The sequence below is a fragment of the Panulirus ornatus genome, chromosome 41 (assembly GCF_036320965.1).
Source record: "Panulirus ornatus isolate Po-2019 chromosome 41, ASM3632096v1, whole genome shotgun sequence".
Lineage (NCBI taxonomy): Eukaryota > Metazoa > Arthropoda > Malacostraca > Decapoda > Palinuridae > Panulirus > Panulirus ornatus.
In genome coordinates this window covers 17,192,085-17,210,474 of record NC_092264.1, presented here as the reverse complement: position 1 = coordinate 17,210,474, position 18,390 = coordinate 17,192,085, and the positions used below count along the sequence as shown (strand labels likewise).

The 18,390-nt window shown below is 41.4% G+C and overlaps 1 protein-coding gene across 1 annotated transcript in view; it reads left to right on the top strand.

Moving 5' to 3' along the window:
- The window catches only part of pic (DNA damage-binding protein pic), a 120,390-nt gene that overhangs the window by 51,322 nt on the left and 50,678 nt on the right, over positions 1-18,390 (top strand). Inside the window, exons 11-14 of the mRNA XM_071686113.1 lie at positions 1,310-1,488; positions 2,610-2,770; positions 5,585-5,715; positions 15,388-15,572. Coding sequence (XP_071542214.1) covers positions 1,310-1,488; positions 2,610-2,770; positions 5,585-5,715; positions 15,388-15,572 — 656 coding nt within the window. The remainder of the gene's footprint in view (positions 1-1,309; positions 1,489-2,609; positions 2,771-5,584; positions 5,716-15,387; positions 15,573-18,390) is intronic.

Below are 18,390 nucleotides of genomic sequence, written 5' to 3'. Positions count from 1 at the left end.
GTGCCACTTACTTGTGAAAAGTTGGTGGACATAAACAAAATACAATAACATCGAGTTGTTTGTAATCTGAGATATCAGAGTTTATGGCATATTGTAAGTCCACATTGTAATTGGGATTCTCCTCTGTTTCCCAGTTGCCCAATTGTCTTGTCCATGTGCTGTTGTTTTACTCTCCTCCTTGACTTCTTGCTGGGCATTGACCAGCCAAATGAAGAAAATATGGGCAAGATATGGCAATATTTCGTGAGATGTTATTAACTGTTTTCTGACTCACTATTCATCTGTCTATTATGCACGTTTTTGAAAGCCCCAGACTGTGTAAGGCACACATGCAGTCAAATGCCAGAGATGATCTATATCATATATGGTACATCAGCAGTCACTGGGTTAACCGGCTCATGCAGTCAAGTTAAACCGTAACGTAGTCTTTAGGGCTTAGCTGTTGATTTGAGTCTCAGGCTTCAGTTCATTATACATAACAGTTTGAGACTGGATGGCTGCAATGAGGTCATTGATAGTATGTTCCTGACGCTACATCTTTAAAACAGCAAACACATTAGGTATGAAGGAGATGATATACAATATTGCATTAATTAGCAAAAATATGATGAAAATGTAGATGAATTAAAGATGTATAGGTATATCATGCTCAGTTGTACTACAATGACAAACTTACACTTTTCCAATGGCCTCCTAGCCATTGGAAAGTGAAAGTTTGCCATTTTAGTGTAAGTGAATACAATATATATAGTATTATTGATGTTAGATTGGTAGGAAGGATTTTCGTAAGCATGTTATAAGTGTCATAAGAAGTAAGCCAAACAAGAAATGGATAGGAGAAATGGAGGAGTTTTTATGTAAATGATCCCAGAAGTATAAGTGGGAGCTTGTATTGTGTTGTATACATGACTGTAAATAGTAATGGCAGTGAAGATATGAATAGATTACTACACATATTGTCCAAAAGTCCATTGATTGGAAGTCTTCTTATCTTTATGTTGGTTCATATTTCAGTTTGTACAGCAAAGTATAAGGCTGAAATATTATGTGGTTTAGTTATAATTTTTTAATATGTGCCTACTGTATGTAACTGTTTATTTGGACAAAGCTTTTGATGTCAGAATTGTTTTTTTGAAAGGGTTTTGAGGATAGAAATTCAAGTAATGTTTCAGTCATCTGCAAATTTCATTTTGCTCTCCCAAGATGAATATTGATCCTCAGTTTACTTTCAGATGGCATACTGATTAGAGGAGGGACAATAAATATTTCCCTGTTGTGAAAGTAATCTTGATTTATATTTGATTTTTAGGTAACTGGAACATCTTGCCGCTTAGTTAGTGAGAGCAATGGACAGTTGGTGTGTGAGTGGCGTCCACCAGAAGGTCGTAATATATCTGTGGTGGCAGCAAATAATAACCAGGTGGTGTCTGCAGCAGGACAGCACATCTATTATCTCACCATCCAGCAGGCCAATTTGAAACTTGAGGCGTAAGTTGCAGTTCACCTAAAGATGATGTAGTTTGCATGATTTGTGAAGTCATCAGTGATGGACTCAATATAAAGTCATATGGTAAGACTCCACAGGTAGAAAGTCATTAATGCAAAGCTCTTCAAATTTCTTTGAGGAAGGTGCAGGGGTTGAAAAAGGGCAAATGAGAGTTTGGGGTGAAAGAGTATCATTAAACCTTAGGGAGATTAAAAAGATGTTTTTGGAAGGAGGTAAATAATGTGCGCAAAACAGGAGTACAAATGGGAGCATCGGTTAAAGGGGCAAGGGGGAAAGTGATAACAGGTAGTGATGAAGTGAGGAGGAGATTGAGTATTTTGAAGGTTTGTTGGATATGTTTGATGATAGAGTGGCAGATGTAGGGTGTTTTGATTGGGGTACTAAACAAAGTAGGAGAGTGTTAGGGAGGGTGGTTTGGTGAAGAGAGAAGAGGTGGTGAAAGCCTTGCGGAAGATGAAATCCAGCAAGGCGGCAGGTTTGGATGGTATTGCAGTTGAATTTATTAAGAAAGGGGTGACTATGTTATTGATTGGTTGGTAAGGATATTCATTTTATGTATGGATCATTATAAAGTGCCTGAGGATTGGTAGAATGCATGTATAGTGACATTTTACAAAGGCAAATGGGATAAAGAGGAGTGTTCGGACTACAGAGTCATAAGTTTGTTGAGTATTCTTGGAAAATTGTATAGGAGGGTATTGATTGAGAGGGTGAAGGTATGTAGAGAGCATCAGATTGGGGAGGGCCAGTGTGGTTTTAGATGTGATAGAGGATATGTAGATCAGGTGTCTACTTTGAAGAATATATATGAAAAATACTTAGAAAAACAGATGATTTGTATATGGTATTTATGGATCTGGAGAAGGCACATGATAGGATTGATAGATACGCATATAGAAAAACAGATGATTTGTATATGGTATTTACGGATCTGGAGAAGGCATATGATAGGATTGATAGAGATGCATATTTGTTCTAAGTATATTATTGGGTGGATGTACAGTTTGATGAGTAAAAAATAAAGGTCATTAATAAGGGAGAATTATCAATGTAATATATTACAAAGATGGAACATGAAATCCTCATGTTTTCATTTTCTTAGGTCAACCACTGTGGAGCATGAAGTTGCCTGCCTTGATGTTTCACCTCTCTGGGAAGAAGATATGGCTTCTGTTGTGGCTGTTGGTCTTTGGACTGACATCTCAGCAAGAGTTCTTGCCCTTCCTTCATTAGATGAAAATGCCAAAGAGTTCCTCGGAGGAGGTAAGAATAATTTTTAAACTATATTTTTAAACTACTCAAGGGGCTCCTTCAGCTTCAAGGGTGTGATATGATCAGTAGTTGGTGAAGGATTGACTTGTTTGGAGTGAGAAGTTCTATAAAGTGATTTTACTCTAATGATACAACCTAACCATGCAGGTGAATTGCAGTGATATTGATTTTTTTTTTTTTTTTTTTTTTTTTCATACTATTCGCCATTTCCCGCGTTAGCGAGGTAGCGCTAAGAACAGGGGACTGGGCCTTTGAGGGGATATCCTCATCTGGCCCCCTTCTCTGTTCCTTCTTTTGGAAAATTAAAAAAAAATATTGATATTGATATATGTCTATATTTATTTATTTATTTATTTTGCTTTGTCGCTGTCTTCCACGTTAGCGAGGTAGCGCAAGGAAACAGACGAAAGAATGGCCCAACCCACCCACGTACACATGTATATAAATACACATCCACACACGCAAATATACATACCTATACATCTCAATGGCGGAATGCGTGCATAGTGCCATTGTACAAAGGCAAAGGGGATAAGAGTGAGTGCTCAAATTACAGAGGTATAAGTTTGTTGAGTATTCCTGGTAAATTATATGGGAGGGTATTGATTGAGAGGGTGAAGGCATGTACAGAGCATCAGATTGGGGAAGAGCAGTGCGGTTTCAGAAGTGGTAGAGGATGTGTGGATCAGGTGTTTGCTTTGAAGAATGTATGTGAGAAATACTTAGAAAAGCAAATGGATTTGTATGTAGCATTTATGGATCTGGAGAAGGCATATGATAGAGTTGATAGAGATGCTCTGTGGAAGGTATTAAGAATATATGGTGTGGGAGGCAAGTTGTTAGAAGCAGTGAAAAGTTTTTATCGAGGATGTAAGGCATGTGTATGTGTAGGAAGAGAGGAAAGTGATTGGTTCTCAGTGAATGTAGGTTTGCGGCAGGGATGTGTGATGTCTCCATGGTTGTTTAATTTGTTTATGGATGGGGTTGTAAGGGAGGTAAATGCAAGAGTCCTGGAAAGAGGGGCAAGTATGAAGTCTGTTGGGGATGAGAGAGCTTGGGAAGTGAGTCAGTTGTTGTTCGCTGATGATACAGCGCTGGTGGCTGATTCATGTGAGAAACTGCAGAAGCTGGTGACTGAGTTTGGTAAAGTGTGTGAAAGAAGAAAGTTGAGAGTAAATGTGAATAAGAGCAAGGTTATTAGGTACAGTAGGGGTGAGGGTCAAGTCAATTGGGAGGTGAGTTTGAATGGAGAAAAACTGGAGGAAGTGAAGTGTTTTAGATATCTGGGAGTGGATCTGTCAGCGGATGGAACCATGGAAGCGGAAGTGGATCATAGGGTGGGGGAGGGGGCGAAAATTTTGGGAGCCTTGAAAAATGTGTGGAAGTCGAGAACATTATCTCGGAAAGCAAAAATGGGTATGTTTGAGGGAATAGTGGTTCCAACAATGTTGTATGGTTACGAGGCGTGGGCTATGGATAGAGATGTGCGCAGGAGGATGGATGTGCTGGAAATGAGATGTTTGAGGACAATGTGTGGTGTGAGGTGGTTTGATCGAGTGGGTAACGTAAGGGTGAGAGAGATGTGTGGAAATAAAAAGAGCGTGGTTGAGAGAGCAGAAGAGGGTGTTTTGAAATGGTTTGGGCACATGGAGAGAATGAGTGAGGAGAGATTGACCAAGAGGATATATGTGTCGGAGGTGGAGGGAACGAGGAGAAGAGGGAGACCAAATTGGAGGTGGAAAGATGGAGTGAAAAAGATTTTGTGTGATCGGGGCCTGAACATGCAGGAGGGTGAAAGGAGGGCAAGAAATAGAGTGAATTGGAGTCATGTGGTATACAGGGGTTGACGTGCTGTCAGTGGATTGAAGCAAGGCATGTGAAGCGTCTGGGGTAAACCATGGAAAGCTGTGTAGGTATGTATATTTGCGTGTGTGGACGAGTGTATGTACATGTGTATGGGGGGGGGGGGGGTTGGGCCATTTCTTTCGTCTGTTTCCTTGCGCTACCTCGCAAACGCGGGAGACAGCGACAAAGTATAAAAAAAAAAAAAAAAAAAAAAAAAAAAAAAAAAAACATCTCAACGTATACATATATATACTTACACAGACATATAACATATACATGTTCATAATTCATACTGTCTGCCTTCATTCATTCCCATCACCACCCTGCCACACATGAAATAGCAACCCCCTCCCCCTCATGTGTGCGAGGTAGCGCTAGGAAGACAACAAAGGCCCCATTCGTTCACACTCAGTCTCTAGCTGTCATGTAATAATGCACCGAAACCACAGCTCCCTTTCCACATCCAGGCCCCACAGAAGTTTCCATGGCTTACCCCAGATGCTTCACATGCCCTGGTTCAGTCCATTGACAGCACATCGACCCCGGTATACCACATAGTTCCAATTCACTCTATTCCTCGCTCACCTTTCACCCTCCTGCATGTTCAGGCCCGGATCATATATACCCACATATATGTGTATGTAAGCAAATTATTTATTTATGATTGAACTCAGACCCCTTTTTTAAAGGATCCTGGGATACCCAGGCTCCTTTCTTTCCTGGAGCTTTTGTCGAGCCAAGGCTGCACTTCTTCCAGGAACAGGGAAGTGATGGACTCATTTGTGGTGAAAAGTTCTGTAGCAAAACTGTACTTCAGTCGCACAACCTTGTTAAGGATGACTTTTCACTTACGGTGTAACGTCATGCTGGCAGAGTCTAGTAATATTTGTGTGTATGAATGCATACATTTACAAATCAGGACCAGTATCAGTATTTGACATATTTTTTTCTTTTCACCAGACATAATTCCCCGTTCAATATTGATGACCACATTTGAAGGTCACCACTACCTCTTGTGTGCCATGGGAGATGGTCAGCTTTTTTACTTCAGTTACTCTCCATCTACTGGCTACTTATCTGAAAAGAAAAAGGTAAGATTTTATTTTTTTTTTGCCTTTGATTTTATCTTGATCAACAACTTTTCTAAATTGATTTGGTGCTAAACTTAAACCTGTGCAGTTCATGTGAAATGATGCTTCCTTATTGTGTTAAGAGGAAAGAAATTTTTTTTCATACTCGATAGCTGTGTCCCACGAGTGAGGTTTTGCCAGGAACAGACGAAGAAAGGCCACAGCCATTCACTTACATTCTCTACCTATCATGTATTTTTTCGTATTTATTCACCATTTCCTGCTTTAGTGAGGTAGCGTTAAGAGCAGAGGACTGAACCTTAGAGGGAATATCCTCACTTGGCCCCCTTCTGTGTTCCTTCTCTTGGAAAATTAAGAATGGGAGGAGAGGAGTTCCAGCCCCCGCTCTCTCCCCTCTTAGTCTCCTTCTATGACATGCAGGTAATACATGGGTGTTCTTTCTACCCTATCCCCAGGGATAATCAGTGATTTATATGCTTTTATATATTAGTTGGTAAGCAGCTAATGACCAGGGAGGTATATTACCAGTACAGTGGTTGTTAAGTTGCACTCTGACTCAGGTAGCTGTCATTTCTTTCTGCCTCTCTAACATGTGGACTGTTGGCAATATGTCCACAAACATACAGAGTCTCCTTATTATATATAACACTTGACAGTACTTAACTCACATAGCTCATTCTTTGTAACTCTAGATTTTCCTGCTTTGAGCACTATGCTCTAGCCCTGCCTTTTGGTAAAATGGTAGGAGCAGTAGATAGAAGTAGTAGGTAGGAGGATTTAGGCTGGAGCATTAGGTAGCAACATTAAGTATAAGTAATAGGTAGGAGCATTAGATAGAAGTAGACATTAGGAATATTAGGTTGGAGCCTCTGCAAACACTGCAGTAAAACTTTCCCACTGCCAGTGGCCTGGTGAGGGTAAGACATTAAAGGGCAAAGAAGTGGCACTTGGGTTCTTTAGCTATGGAGATTCTGTTGTCATGGCCACCCCTTTGAGTTAGTTCCAAATAAAACAGGTGTTGCAGATATAAATAGATAGATGGATAATTGCCCTAAACAAATTTGTAAGGGTTCTGGTGTGACTAAGGATCTCTTTTCAGGAGATCCTGTTGCTCCAGTGCTGTGCTGCATGGTCTATTTTATTTCTTATTATGTAGGGACCTTCAGTTTTGTCAGCTGGATAGTTTCTTTGTGTTTTTTTTAGATTAAGTTTTTGTGGATATATAAATGTTCTGGAAGGAGGTAAATAAAGTGCGTAAGACAAGGGAGCAAATGGGAACTTCAGTGAAGGGCGCAAATGGGGAGGTGATAACAAGTAGTGGTGATGTGAGAAGGAGATGGAGTGAGTATTTTGAAGGTTTGTTGAATGTGTTTGATGATAGAGTGTCAGATATAGGGTGTTTTGGTCGAGGTGGTGTGCAAAGTGAGAGGGTCAGGGAAAATGATTTGGTAAACAGAGAAGAGGTAGTAAAAGCTTTGCGGAAGATGAAAGCCGGCAAGGCAGCAGGTTTGGATGGTATTGCAGTGGAATTTATTAAAAAAGGGGGTGACTGTATTGTTGACTGGTTGGTAAGGTTATTTAATGTATGTATGACTCATGGTGAGGTGCCTGAGGATTGGCGGAATGCGTGCATAGTGCCATTGTACAAAGGCAAAGGGGATAAGAGTGAGTGCTCAAATTACAGAGGTATAAGTTTGTTGAGTATTCCTGGTAAATTATATGGGAGGGTATTGATTGAGAGGGTGAAGGCATGTACAGAGCATCAGATTGGGGAAGAGCAGTGTGGTTTCAGAAGTGGTAGAGGATGTGTGGATCAGGTGTTTGCTTTGAAGAATGTATGTGAGAAATACTTAGAAAAGCAAATGGATTTGTATGTAGCATTTATGGATCTGGAGAAGGCATATGATAGAGTTGATATAGATACTCTGTGGAAGGTATTAAAAATATATGGTGTGGAAGGCAAGTTGTTAGAAGCAATGAAAAGTTTTTATCGAGGATGTAAGGCATGTGTACGTGTAGGAAGAGAGGAAAGTGATTGGTTCTCAGTGAATGTAGGTTTGCGGCAGGGGTGTGTGATGTCTCCATGGTTGTTTAATTTGTTTATGGATGGGGTTGTTAGGGAGGTGAATGCAAGAGTTTTGGAAAGAGGGGCAAGTATGAAGTCTGTTGTGGATGAGAGAGCTTAGGAAGTTAGTCAGTTGTTGTTCGCTGATGATACAGAGCTGGTGGCTGATTCATGTGAGAAACTGCAGAAGCTGGTGACTGAGTTTGGTAAAGTGTGTGAAAGAAGAAAGTTAAGAGTAAATGTGAATAAGAGCAAGGTTATTAGGTACAGTAGGGTTGAGGGTCAAGTCAATTGGGAGGTGAGTTTGAATGGAGAAAAACTGGAGGAAGTGAAGTGTTTTAGATATCTGGGAGTGGATCTGGCAGCGGATGGAAGCGGAAGTGGATCATAGGGTAGGGGAGGGGGCGAAAATTCTGGGAGCCTTGAAGAATGTGTAGAAGTCGAGAACATTATCTCGGAAAGCAAAAATGGGTATGTTTGAAGGAATAGTGGTTCCAACAATGTTGTATGGTTGCGAGGCGTGGGCTATGGATAGAGTTGTGCGCAGGAGGATGGATGTGCTGGAAATGAGATGTTTGAGGACAATGTGTGGTGTGAGGTGGTTTGATCGAGTAGGTAAGGTAAGGGTAAGAGAGATGTGTGGAAATAAAAAGAGCGTGGTTGAGAGAGCAGAAGAGGGTGTTTTGAAATGGTTTGGGCACATGGAGAGAATGAGTGAGGAAAGATTGACCAAGAGGATATATGTGTCGGAGGTGGAGGGAACGAGGAGAAGAGGGAGACCAAATTGGAGGTGGAAAGATGGAGTGAAAAAGATTTTGTGTGATCGGGGCCTGAACATGCAGGAGGGTGAAAGGAGGGCAAGGAATAGAGTGAATTGGAGCGATGTGGTATACTGGGGTTGACGTGCTGTCAGTGGATTGAATCAAGGCATGTGAAGCGTCTGGGGTAAACCATGGAAAGCTGTGTAGGTATGTATATTTGCGTGTGTGGACATATGTATATACATGTGTATGGGGGTGGGTTGGGCCATTTCTTTCGTCTGTTTCCTTGCGCTACCTCGCAAACACGGGAGACCGGCAAAAAAAAAAAAAAAAAAAAAAATGTTTTTATTATCTTATTTTTATCTTTTTATTATCTTGTAACCCAGGCGTTTGGGGGAAGAATTCTACCTCTGTACTCCCTGCGTGTCATAGAATGTGACTAAAGGGAGTGGGAGAATGGGGCTTGGAACCTCCCTTCTTGTATGTAATTCAGTTTCTAAAAAAGGAACAGAAAGAGCCAGGCAGGGAATGGTTATCTTTCTTGAAGGCTCAGGCTAGGGTGTCTAAATGTGTGAGGATGTAACCAAAATGAGAAGATAGGAGAGATATGTAGTATGTATGAGGAAAGAAACTTGGATGTTTTGGCTCTTGAGTGAAATGAAGCTTAAGTGTAAAGGCGAAGAATGGTTTGGAAATGTCTCAGGAGTAAAGTCAGGGGTTTGTAAGAGGACAGGAGCTAAGGAAGGAGTAGCACTACTGCTTGAGCAGTTGTGGGAATGAGTGATAGAGAGTAAGGAAGTAAGTTTTAGATTGATTTGGGTAAAAGTGAAAGTGGATGGCAAGAGATGCTTATGAACCTGGCCATGAGAAAAAAGATCATGAGAGGCAAGTGTTTCTGGGAGTGCCAGAGTGAGTGTGTCAGCAGTTTTGATGTAAGAGACTGGGTATTAGTAATAGATGATTCAGATTTGAAGGTGAGTAATGCAGCAGTTGAGTTTATGATTTGGAGGCATGGGGATATTCACTGTTATGAATGGAAATTATGAAAAGCTTGTGGAGTTGTGTGCTGAAAAGGGAGTGGTGATCAGGAATTCCTGGTTGGAAAAGAGGGACATACATAAGTATATATGTGAGTAGGATAGGTAGTCAGTGGACACTATTGGAATACATATCACTTGATTGGTATGTTAAAGAGAGACTTTTGGATGTAAATGTCTGAAGAGGGGCAGCTGGTGGGATGTCTTATCACTATCTTGTAGAGGTCAGGGATGCAGGTTTGTGGAGGTATTTGGGAAGGAGGAAACGATATGTGTGAGAAGAGAGTGATGTTACGAACCTCGCCCCTTCCTTTAAGGGTGTATATCAGCCCATAGGCCCATTAAAACAGAGCTCTTGAAATAGTTGCTTCTGTTAACAGAGAAATTTGGGCTAGACGCAGATTACCTTACCATCTGGCTAACATCTGACAACTGACGGCTGGTTGATAGGTTGAAGGCATGTACAGAGCATCAGATTGGGTAAGAGTAGTATAGTTTCAGAAGTGGTAGAGGATATGTGGATCAGGTGTTTGCTTTGAAGAATGTATGTGAGAAATACTTAGAAAAGCAAATGGATTTGTATGTAGCATTTATGGCTCCGGAGAAGGCATATGACAGAGTTGATAGAGATGCTCTGTGGAAGGTATTGAAAATATATGGTGTAGGAGGCAAGTTCTTAGAAGCAGTGAAAAGTTTTTATCGAGGATGTAAGGCATGTGTACGTGTAGGAAGAGAGGAAAGTGATTGGTTCTCAGTGAATGTAGGTTTGCGACAGGGGTGTGTGATGTCTCCATGGTTGTTTAATTTGTTTATGGATGGGGTTGTTAGGGAGATGAATGCAAGAGTTTTGGAAAGAGGGGCAAGTTGCAGTCTTTTATGGATGAGAGAGCTTGGGAGGTGAGTCAGTTGTTGTTCGCTGATGATACAGCGCTGGTGGCTGATTCATGTGAGAAACTGCAGAAGCTGGTGACTGAGTTTGGTAAAGTGTGTGGAAGAAGAAAGTTAAGAGTAAATGTGAATAAGAGCAAGGTTATTAGGTACAGTAGGGTTGAGGGTCAAGTCAATTGGGAGGTGAGTTTGAATTGAGAAAAACTGGAGGAAGTGAAGTGTTTTAGATATCTGGGAGTGGATCTGGCAGCGGATGGAACCATGGAAGTGGAAGTGGATCATAGGGTGGGGGAGGGGGCGAAAATTCTGGGGGCCTTGAAGAATGTGTGGAAGTCGAGAACATTATCTCGGAAAGCAAAAATGGGTATGTTTGAAGGAATAGTGGTTCCAACAATGTTGTATGGTTGGGAGGCGTGGGCTATGGATAGAGTTGTGCGCAGGAGGATGGATGTGCTGGAAATGAGATGTTTGAGGACAATGTGTGGTGTGAGGTGGTTTGATCGAGTGAGTAATGTAAGGGTAAGAGAGATGTGTGGAAATAAAAAGAGCGTGGTTGAGAGAGCAGAAGAGGGTGTTTTGAAGTGGTTTGGGCACATGGAGAGAATGAGTGAGGAAAGATTGACCAAGAGGATATATGTGTCGGAGGTGGAGGGAACGAGGAGAAGAGGGAGACCAAATTGGAGGTGGAAAGATGGAGTGAAAAAGATTTTGAGTGATCGGGGCCTGAACATGCAGGAGGGTGAAAGGAGGGCAAGGAATAGAGTGAATTGGAGCGATGTGGTATACTGGGGTTGATGTGCTGTCAGTGGATGGAATCAAGGCATGTGAAGCGTCTGGAGTAAACCATGGAAAGCTGTGTAGGTATGTATATTTGCGTGTGTGGACGTGTGTATATACATGTGTATGGGGGGGGTTGGGCCATTTCTTTCGTCTGTTTCCTTGCGCTACCTCGCAAACGCGGGAGACAGCGACAAAGTATAATAATAGAAAAAAAAAAAGAAATATATATATATATACTTATTTTTCTTCCAACACTGGTCAAATACCAAACACAGTGGTAAAAAAGTTATAGATTTACTTCAGCTCTCTGTGATCATAGAATTACAATTTACTCTTAATGCAATGATCTCCCTCTGCTTATTTTACTTAGCAAATCTTAGGCAAATATACTGTGGTATGCTTTTAGTGGACTGAACTAGGACATGTGAAGCATTCGGAGTAAACCATGGAAAGGTTTGTGGGGCCTGATTGTGGATAGGGGGCTGTGGTTTCGGTGTATTGCACATAACAGCTAGAGAATGGATGTGAGTGGATGCGCCCTTTCTTCAAGTGTTCCTAGTAATACCTCAGTAATGCAGGAAACTGCAATCAGATATGAATTATTTTTTTTTTTTTTTTTTTTTTTATTTTGCTGTCTCCCGCGTTTGCGAGGTAGCGCAAGGAAACAGACGAAAGAAATGGCCCAACCCACCCCCATACACATGTATATACATACGTCCACACACGCAAATATACATACCTACACAGCTTTCCATGGTTTACCCCAGACACTTCACATGCCTTGATTCAATCCACTGACAGCACGTCAACCCCGGTATACCACATCACTCCAATTCACTCTATTCCTTGCCCTCCTTTCACCCTCCTGCATGTTCAGGCCCCGATCACACAAAATCTTTTTCACTCCATCTTTCCACCTCCAATTTGGTCTCCCTCTTCTCCTCGTTCCCTCCACCTCCGACACATATATTCTCTTGGTCAATCTTTCCTCACTCATTCTCTCCATGTGCCCAAACCATTTCAAAACACCCTCTTCTGCTCTCTCAACCACGCTCTTTTTTATTTCCACACATCTCTCTTACCCTTACGTTACTTACTCGATCAAACCACCTCACACCACACATTGTCCTCAAACATCTCATTTCCAGCACATCCATCCTCCTGCGCACAACTCTATCCATAGCCCACGCCTCGCAACCATACAACATTGTTGGAACCACTATTCCTTCAAACATACCCATTTTTGCTTTCCGAGATAATGTTCTCGACTTCCACACATTCTTCAAGGCTCCTAGGATTTTCGCCCCCTCCCCCACCCTATGATCCACTTCCGCTTCCATGGTTCCATCCGCTGCCAGATCCACTCCCAGATATCTAAAACACTTCACTTCCTCCAGTTTTTCTCCATTCAAACTCACCTCCCAATTGACTTGACCCTCAACCCTACTGTACCTAATAACCTTGCTCTTATTCACATTTACTCTTAACTTTCTTCTTTCACACACTTTACCAAACTCAGTCACCAGCTTCTGCAGTTTCTCACATGAATCAGCCACCAGCGCTGTATCATCAGCGAACAACAACTGACTCACTTCCCAAGCTCTCTCATCCCCAACAGACTTCATACTTGCCCCTCTTTCCAAAACTCTTGCATTCACCTCCCTAACAACTCCATCCATAAACAAATTAAACAACCATGGAGACATCACACACCCCTGCCGCAAACCTACATTCACTGAGAACCAATCACTTTCCTCTCTTCCTACACGTACACATGCCTTACATCCTCGATAAAAACTTTTCACTGCTTCTAACAACTTGCCTCCCACACCATATATTCTTAATACCTTCCACAGAGCATCTCTATCAACTCTATCATATGCCTTCTCCAGATCCATAAATGCTACATACAAATCCATTTGCTTTTCTAAGTATTTCTCACATACATTCTTCAAAGCAAACACCTGATCCACACATCCTCTACCACTTCTGAAACCACACTGCTCTTCCCCAATCTGATGCTCTGTACATGCCTTCACCCTCTCAATCAATATCCTCCCATATAATTTACCAGGAATACTCAACAAACTTATACCTCTGTAATTTGAGCACTCACTCTTATCCCCTTTGCCTTTGTACTGTACAATGGCACTATGCACGCATTCCGCCAATCCTCAGGCACCTCACCATGAGTCATACATACATTAGATAACCTTACCAACCAGTCAACAATACAGTCACCCCCTTTTTTAATAAATTCCACTGCAATACCATCCAAACCTGCTGCCTTGCCGGCTTTCATCTTCCGCAAAGCTTTTACTACCTCTTCTCTGTTTACCAAATCATTTTCCCTAACCCTCTCACTTTGCACACCACCTCGACCAAAACACCCTATATCTGCCACTCTATCATCAAACACATTCAACAAACCTTCAGAATACTCACTCCATCTCCTTCTCACATCACCACTACTTGTTATCACCTCCCCATTTGCGCCCTTCACTGAAGTTCCCATTTGCTCCCTTGTCTTACGCACTTTATTTACCTCCTTCCAGAACATCTTTTTATTCTCCCTAAAATTTAATGATACTCTCTCACCCCAACTCTCATTTGCCCTTTTTTTCACCTCTTGCACCTTTCTCTTGACCTCCTGTCTCTTTCTTTTATACATCTCCCTTTCAATTTCATTTTTTCCATGCAAAAATCGTCCAAATGCCTCTCTCTTCTCTTTCACTAATACTCTTACTTCTTCATCCCACCACTCACTACCCTTTCTAATCAACCCACCTCCCACTCTTCTCATGCCACAAGCATCTTTTGCGCAATCCATCACTGATTCCCTAAATACATCCCATTCCTCCCCCACTCCCCTTACTTCCATTGTTCTCACCTTTTTCCATTCTGTACTCAGTCTCTCCTGGTACTTCCTCACACAAGTCTCCTTCCCAAGCTCACTTACTCTCACCACCCTCTTCACCCCAACATTCACTCTTCTTTTCTGAAAACCCATACAAATCTTCACCTTAGCCTCCACAAGATAATGATCAGACATCCCTCCAGTTGCACCTCTCAGCACATTAACATCCAAAAGTCTCTCTTTCGCGCACCTGTCAATTAACACGTAATCCAATAACGCTCTCTGGCCATCTCTCCTACTTACATAAGTATACTTATGTATATCTCACTTTTTAAACCAGGTATTCCCAATCATCAGTCCTTTTTCAGCACATAAATCTACAAGCTCTTCACCATTTCCATTTACAACACTGAACACCCCATGTATACCAATTATTCCCTCAACTGCCACATTACTCACCTTTGCATTCAAATCACCCATCACTATAACCCAGTCTCGTGCATCAAAACCACTAACACACTCATTCAGCTGCTCCCAAAACACTTGCCTCTCATGATCTTTTTTCTCATGCCCAGGTGCATATGCACCAATAATCACCCATCTCTCTCCATCAACTTTCAATTTTACCCATATTAATCGAGAATTTACTTTCTTACATTCTATCACATACTCCCACAACTCCTGTTTCAGGAGTATTGCTACTCCTTCCCTTGCTCTTGTCTTCTCACTAACACCTGACTTTACTCCCAAGACATTCCCAAACCACTCTTCCCCTTTACCCTTGAGCTTCGTTTCACTCAGAGCCAAAACATCCAGGTTCCTTTCCTTAAACATACCACCTATCTCTCCTTTTTTCACATCTTGGTTACATCCACACACATTTAGGCACCCCAATCTGAGCCTTCGAGGAGGATGAGCACTCCCCGCGTGACTCCTTCTTCTGTTTCCCATTTTAGAAAGTTAAAAAAATACAAGGAGGGGAGGATTTCTGGCCCCCCGCTCCCGTCCCCTCTAGTCGCTTTCTACGACACGTGAGGAATGCGTGTCGTAGGAATGAAAAATTAAAGACACTTATTTTTTGAGTCTTTTGTATAGTATGCAGTAGGGTTTCACAGGAAGCTACTGTACAGAAAAGGATCTTGTTGAAAAAAATTATCACATTTGTCTGAATAAGCTTTCAATTTGTGATTTTAGTTACATTTATCTTCCGAGTAAATTCATTTTTTTTTTTTTAAGATGCTGTGCATATGTTTTCTATATTTTCATTTTACTGAATAATTTCAGGTTGTCCTTGGAACCCAGCCTACTACATTGAGAAGATTCCGTTCTTTATCCTCTACCAACGTGTTTGCATGTTCAGATAGACCAACTGTTATATATTCATCCAACCACAAGCTAGTTTTCTCGAAAGTAAACTTGAGAGAAGTTACACATATGTGTCCACTCAATGCAGAAGCATATCCTAATAGGTAAGAATTTTTAGTCTCTGGTGTTATGATGCTTTTTTGTATATTGTGGAAAGTGAATATTTGTGAAAAGGGGGTTTCAAGAAGGATTAGTAAGAATTGTGAAATATAGAAATTGTGACATAGATTTAGGAAAACTTTTTCCTATGTGCCTGGTATTACGTATATCTAGGCTAGTTTACCTTTTTACCCTCAGAGGAAATGCAGTGTTCTTTTTGCCATTGCCAACCCTGTTTATAAAATCCACATTTACACCCAGTAGACATGCTCGTTGGTACACATTCTCTGCATGATTTTTAAAGTTTTGCTGGTATAAGCTTAACAGTAAGTTGAGGGTGCTGTAGCTTAAATATGCACTGGACTTCATTAGTTATGTAGACTCTATTGCCTTGGCCACCCTTTTAAGGGAGCTCCAGTTTGAAAAGGCATCCTAGATATAGATAGACAGATAGCTTACATCAAGTTGGACTGAAAATGCAGGAGGGTGTAAGTCTTGCATGGGATTGAGTGAAATGGGATGATGTGGTATACAGAGATGACTTGCTGGTGGTGGATTGAATTAGGGCATATGAATTGGTCAGGGGAAGTCATGGAAAGGTCTGTTGGTCATGGTTTAGGTTGACAAAGAGATACTTGTGTCGGAAGAGGAGGGACCAAGGTGAACTGAGAGACCAAATTGGAGATAGAAGGATGGAGTGAAAAAGATTCTGAGCTATCAGGGCTTGAATGTGCAGGAGGATGAAAGGTGTGCATGGGATAGAGTGAATTGGACCGACATGGTATACAGTAGTTGACTTGCTGGTAGTGGACTGAAATGGGGCATGCAAAGCATTAAGGGTAAACCATGGGAGGAATTGTGGGGCTTGGTTTTGGTGCATCACATATGATGGCTAGAGAACGGATTTGAGCAGATGTAGCCTTTTTTGTTTGTTCCTGGTGCTACCTCACTAACATGGGAAAGTGCGGTCATGTATGAAAAAAATTATCATTATGTAATCCCAGTGCCGCCTTCTTGGTGATTCAGAGGTTCATTTAGTAGCTAGGAGCTGTCTTGGGTAAGTGTGATGATATGGAAGGAGAGGTAAGGGATAGAGCAGTACTGGGTAGAAGAGTCGTTAGGCCCCTTAATTGAATAATGAAGGATAGAGGTCTTAAGTATGGAAGTGATGAGAGGATTTAGGAACAGTATAGGCCTCCCAGCCCTGACCTATGCATCTGAAACATGGCCATGGAATGAGGTACAGAGGTCACAAATCCAGGCTGTGGAAATGAGCTATTTGAGAAGAGCATGTGGTGTTACTTGTTAGAATGAAGAAAGAAATGAATGAGTGTATGAGAGATAAGGTATGGCAGAGAATGCAGAATGAGTGAAATGTGGAGTGGTAGAATGGGTAAAACGTAAAACTTTGAGGTAGTTTGGCCATGTAGAAAGAATGCAAGACTGGAGTCTACAAGGAGAGTGTATGATAGTACAATAAAAGGGGTTGGTGTGAGTGGAAGACCACCCGTGATGTGAACAAATAGGGTAGAGGAATAATGTGTGCAAGGGAGGCATGGAAGGGTAGGGATAATTGGAGACTCTTTTGCCATGGCCACCCCTTGGTGGAAGTTTCCAGAGGGAATGGGCATTAGAGATATAGATAGATAGGCTTACTGCCACTATCAACAGTTTCATCACTTAGCATATTCCACTGCTTACTGTCAGCATTATAATTTTACTTAGCTTGTATCATTCATCCACTGCTCTGACACTGTGAAAGCCCTTTGAATTTTTTGTAACAAGTTTCTTGTTTATCTTCTTATTTATAACTTTCAGTTACTATACTTCAGAAACTTGAACGTTGTGGTCAGAATCCTCCATGCAGTACTCTTTTTTTTTTTCTCTTTTTTTTTTCCCTTTAGAAGGCAAATTTACAGCTGCACGTCTCTCACAGTAACAGCCCTCCTAGCTAAGGTTCTCTTTTTGTTATAAATGTACACTGCCTGAGTTTGTTAAGTTGTGGCATCAGTTTTATTAGAATTTTGATTGATATGTATGTATTATTGGTATTTTTCGTGTCAGTAAAAGGACTTTGCATATGTATTTTTTAACTTTCTAAAATGGGAAACAGAAGAAGGAGTCACGCGGGGAGTGCTCATCCTCCTCGAAGGCTCAGATTGGGGTGCCTAAATGTGTGTGGATGTAACCAAGATGTGAAAAAAGGAGAGATAGGTAGTATGTTTGAGGAAAGGAACCTGGATGTTTTGGCTCTGAGTGAAACGAAGCTCAAGGGTAAAGGGGAAGAGTGGTTTGGGAATGTCTTGGGAGTAAAGTCAGGGGTTAGTGAGAAGACAAGAGCAAGGGAAGGAGTAGCAGTACTCCTGAAACAGGAGTTGTGGGAGTATGTGATAGAATGTAAGAAAGTAAATTCTCGATTGATATGGGTAAAACTGAAAGTTGATGGAGAGAGATGGGTGATTATTGGTGCATATGCACCTGGGCATGAGAAAAAAGATCATGAGAGGCAAGTGTTTTGGGAGCAGCTGAATGAGTGTGTTAGTGGTTTTGATGCACGAGACCGGGTTATAGTGATGGGTGATTTGAATGCAAAGGTGAGTAATGTGGCAGTTGAGGGAATAATTGGTATACATGGGGTGTTCAGTGTTGTAAATGGAAATGGTGAAGAGCTTGTAGATTTATGTGCTGAAAAAGGACTGATGATTGGGAATACCTGGTTTAAAAAGCGAGATATACATAAGTATACGTATGTAAGTAGGAGAGATGGCCAGAGAGCATTATTGGATTACGTGTTAATTGACAGGTGTGTGGAAGAGAGACTTT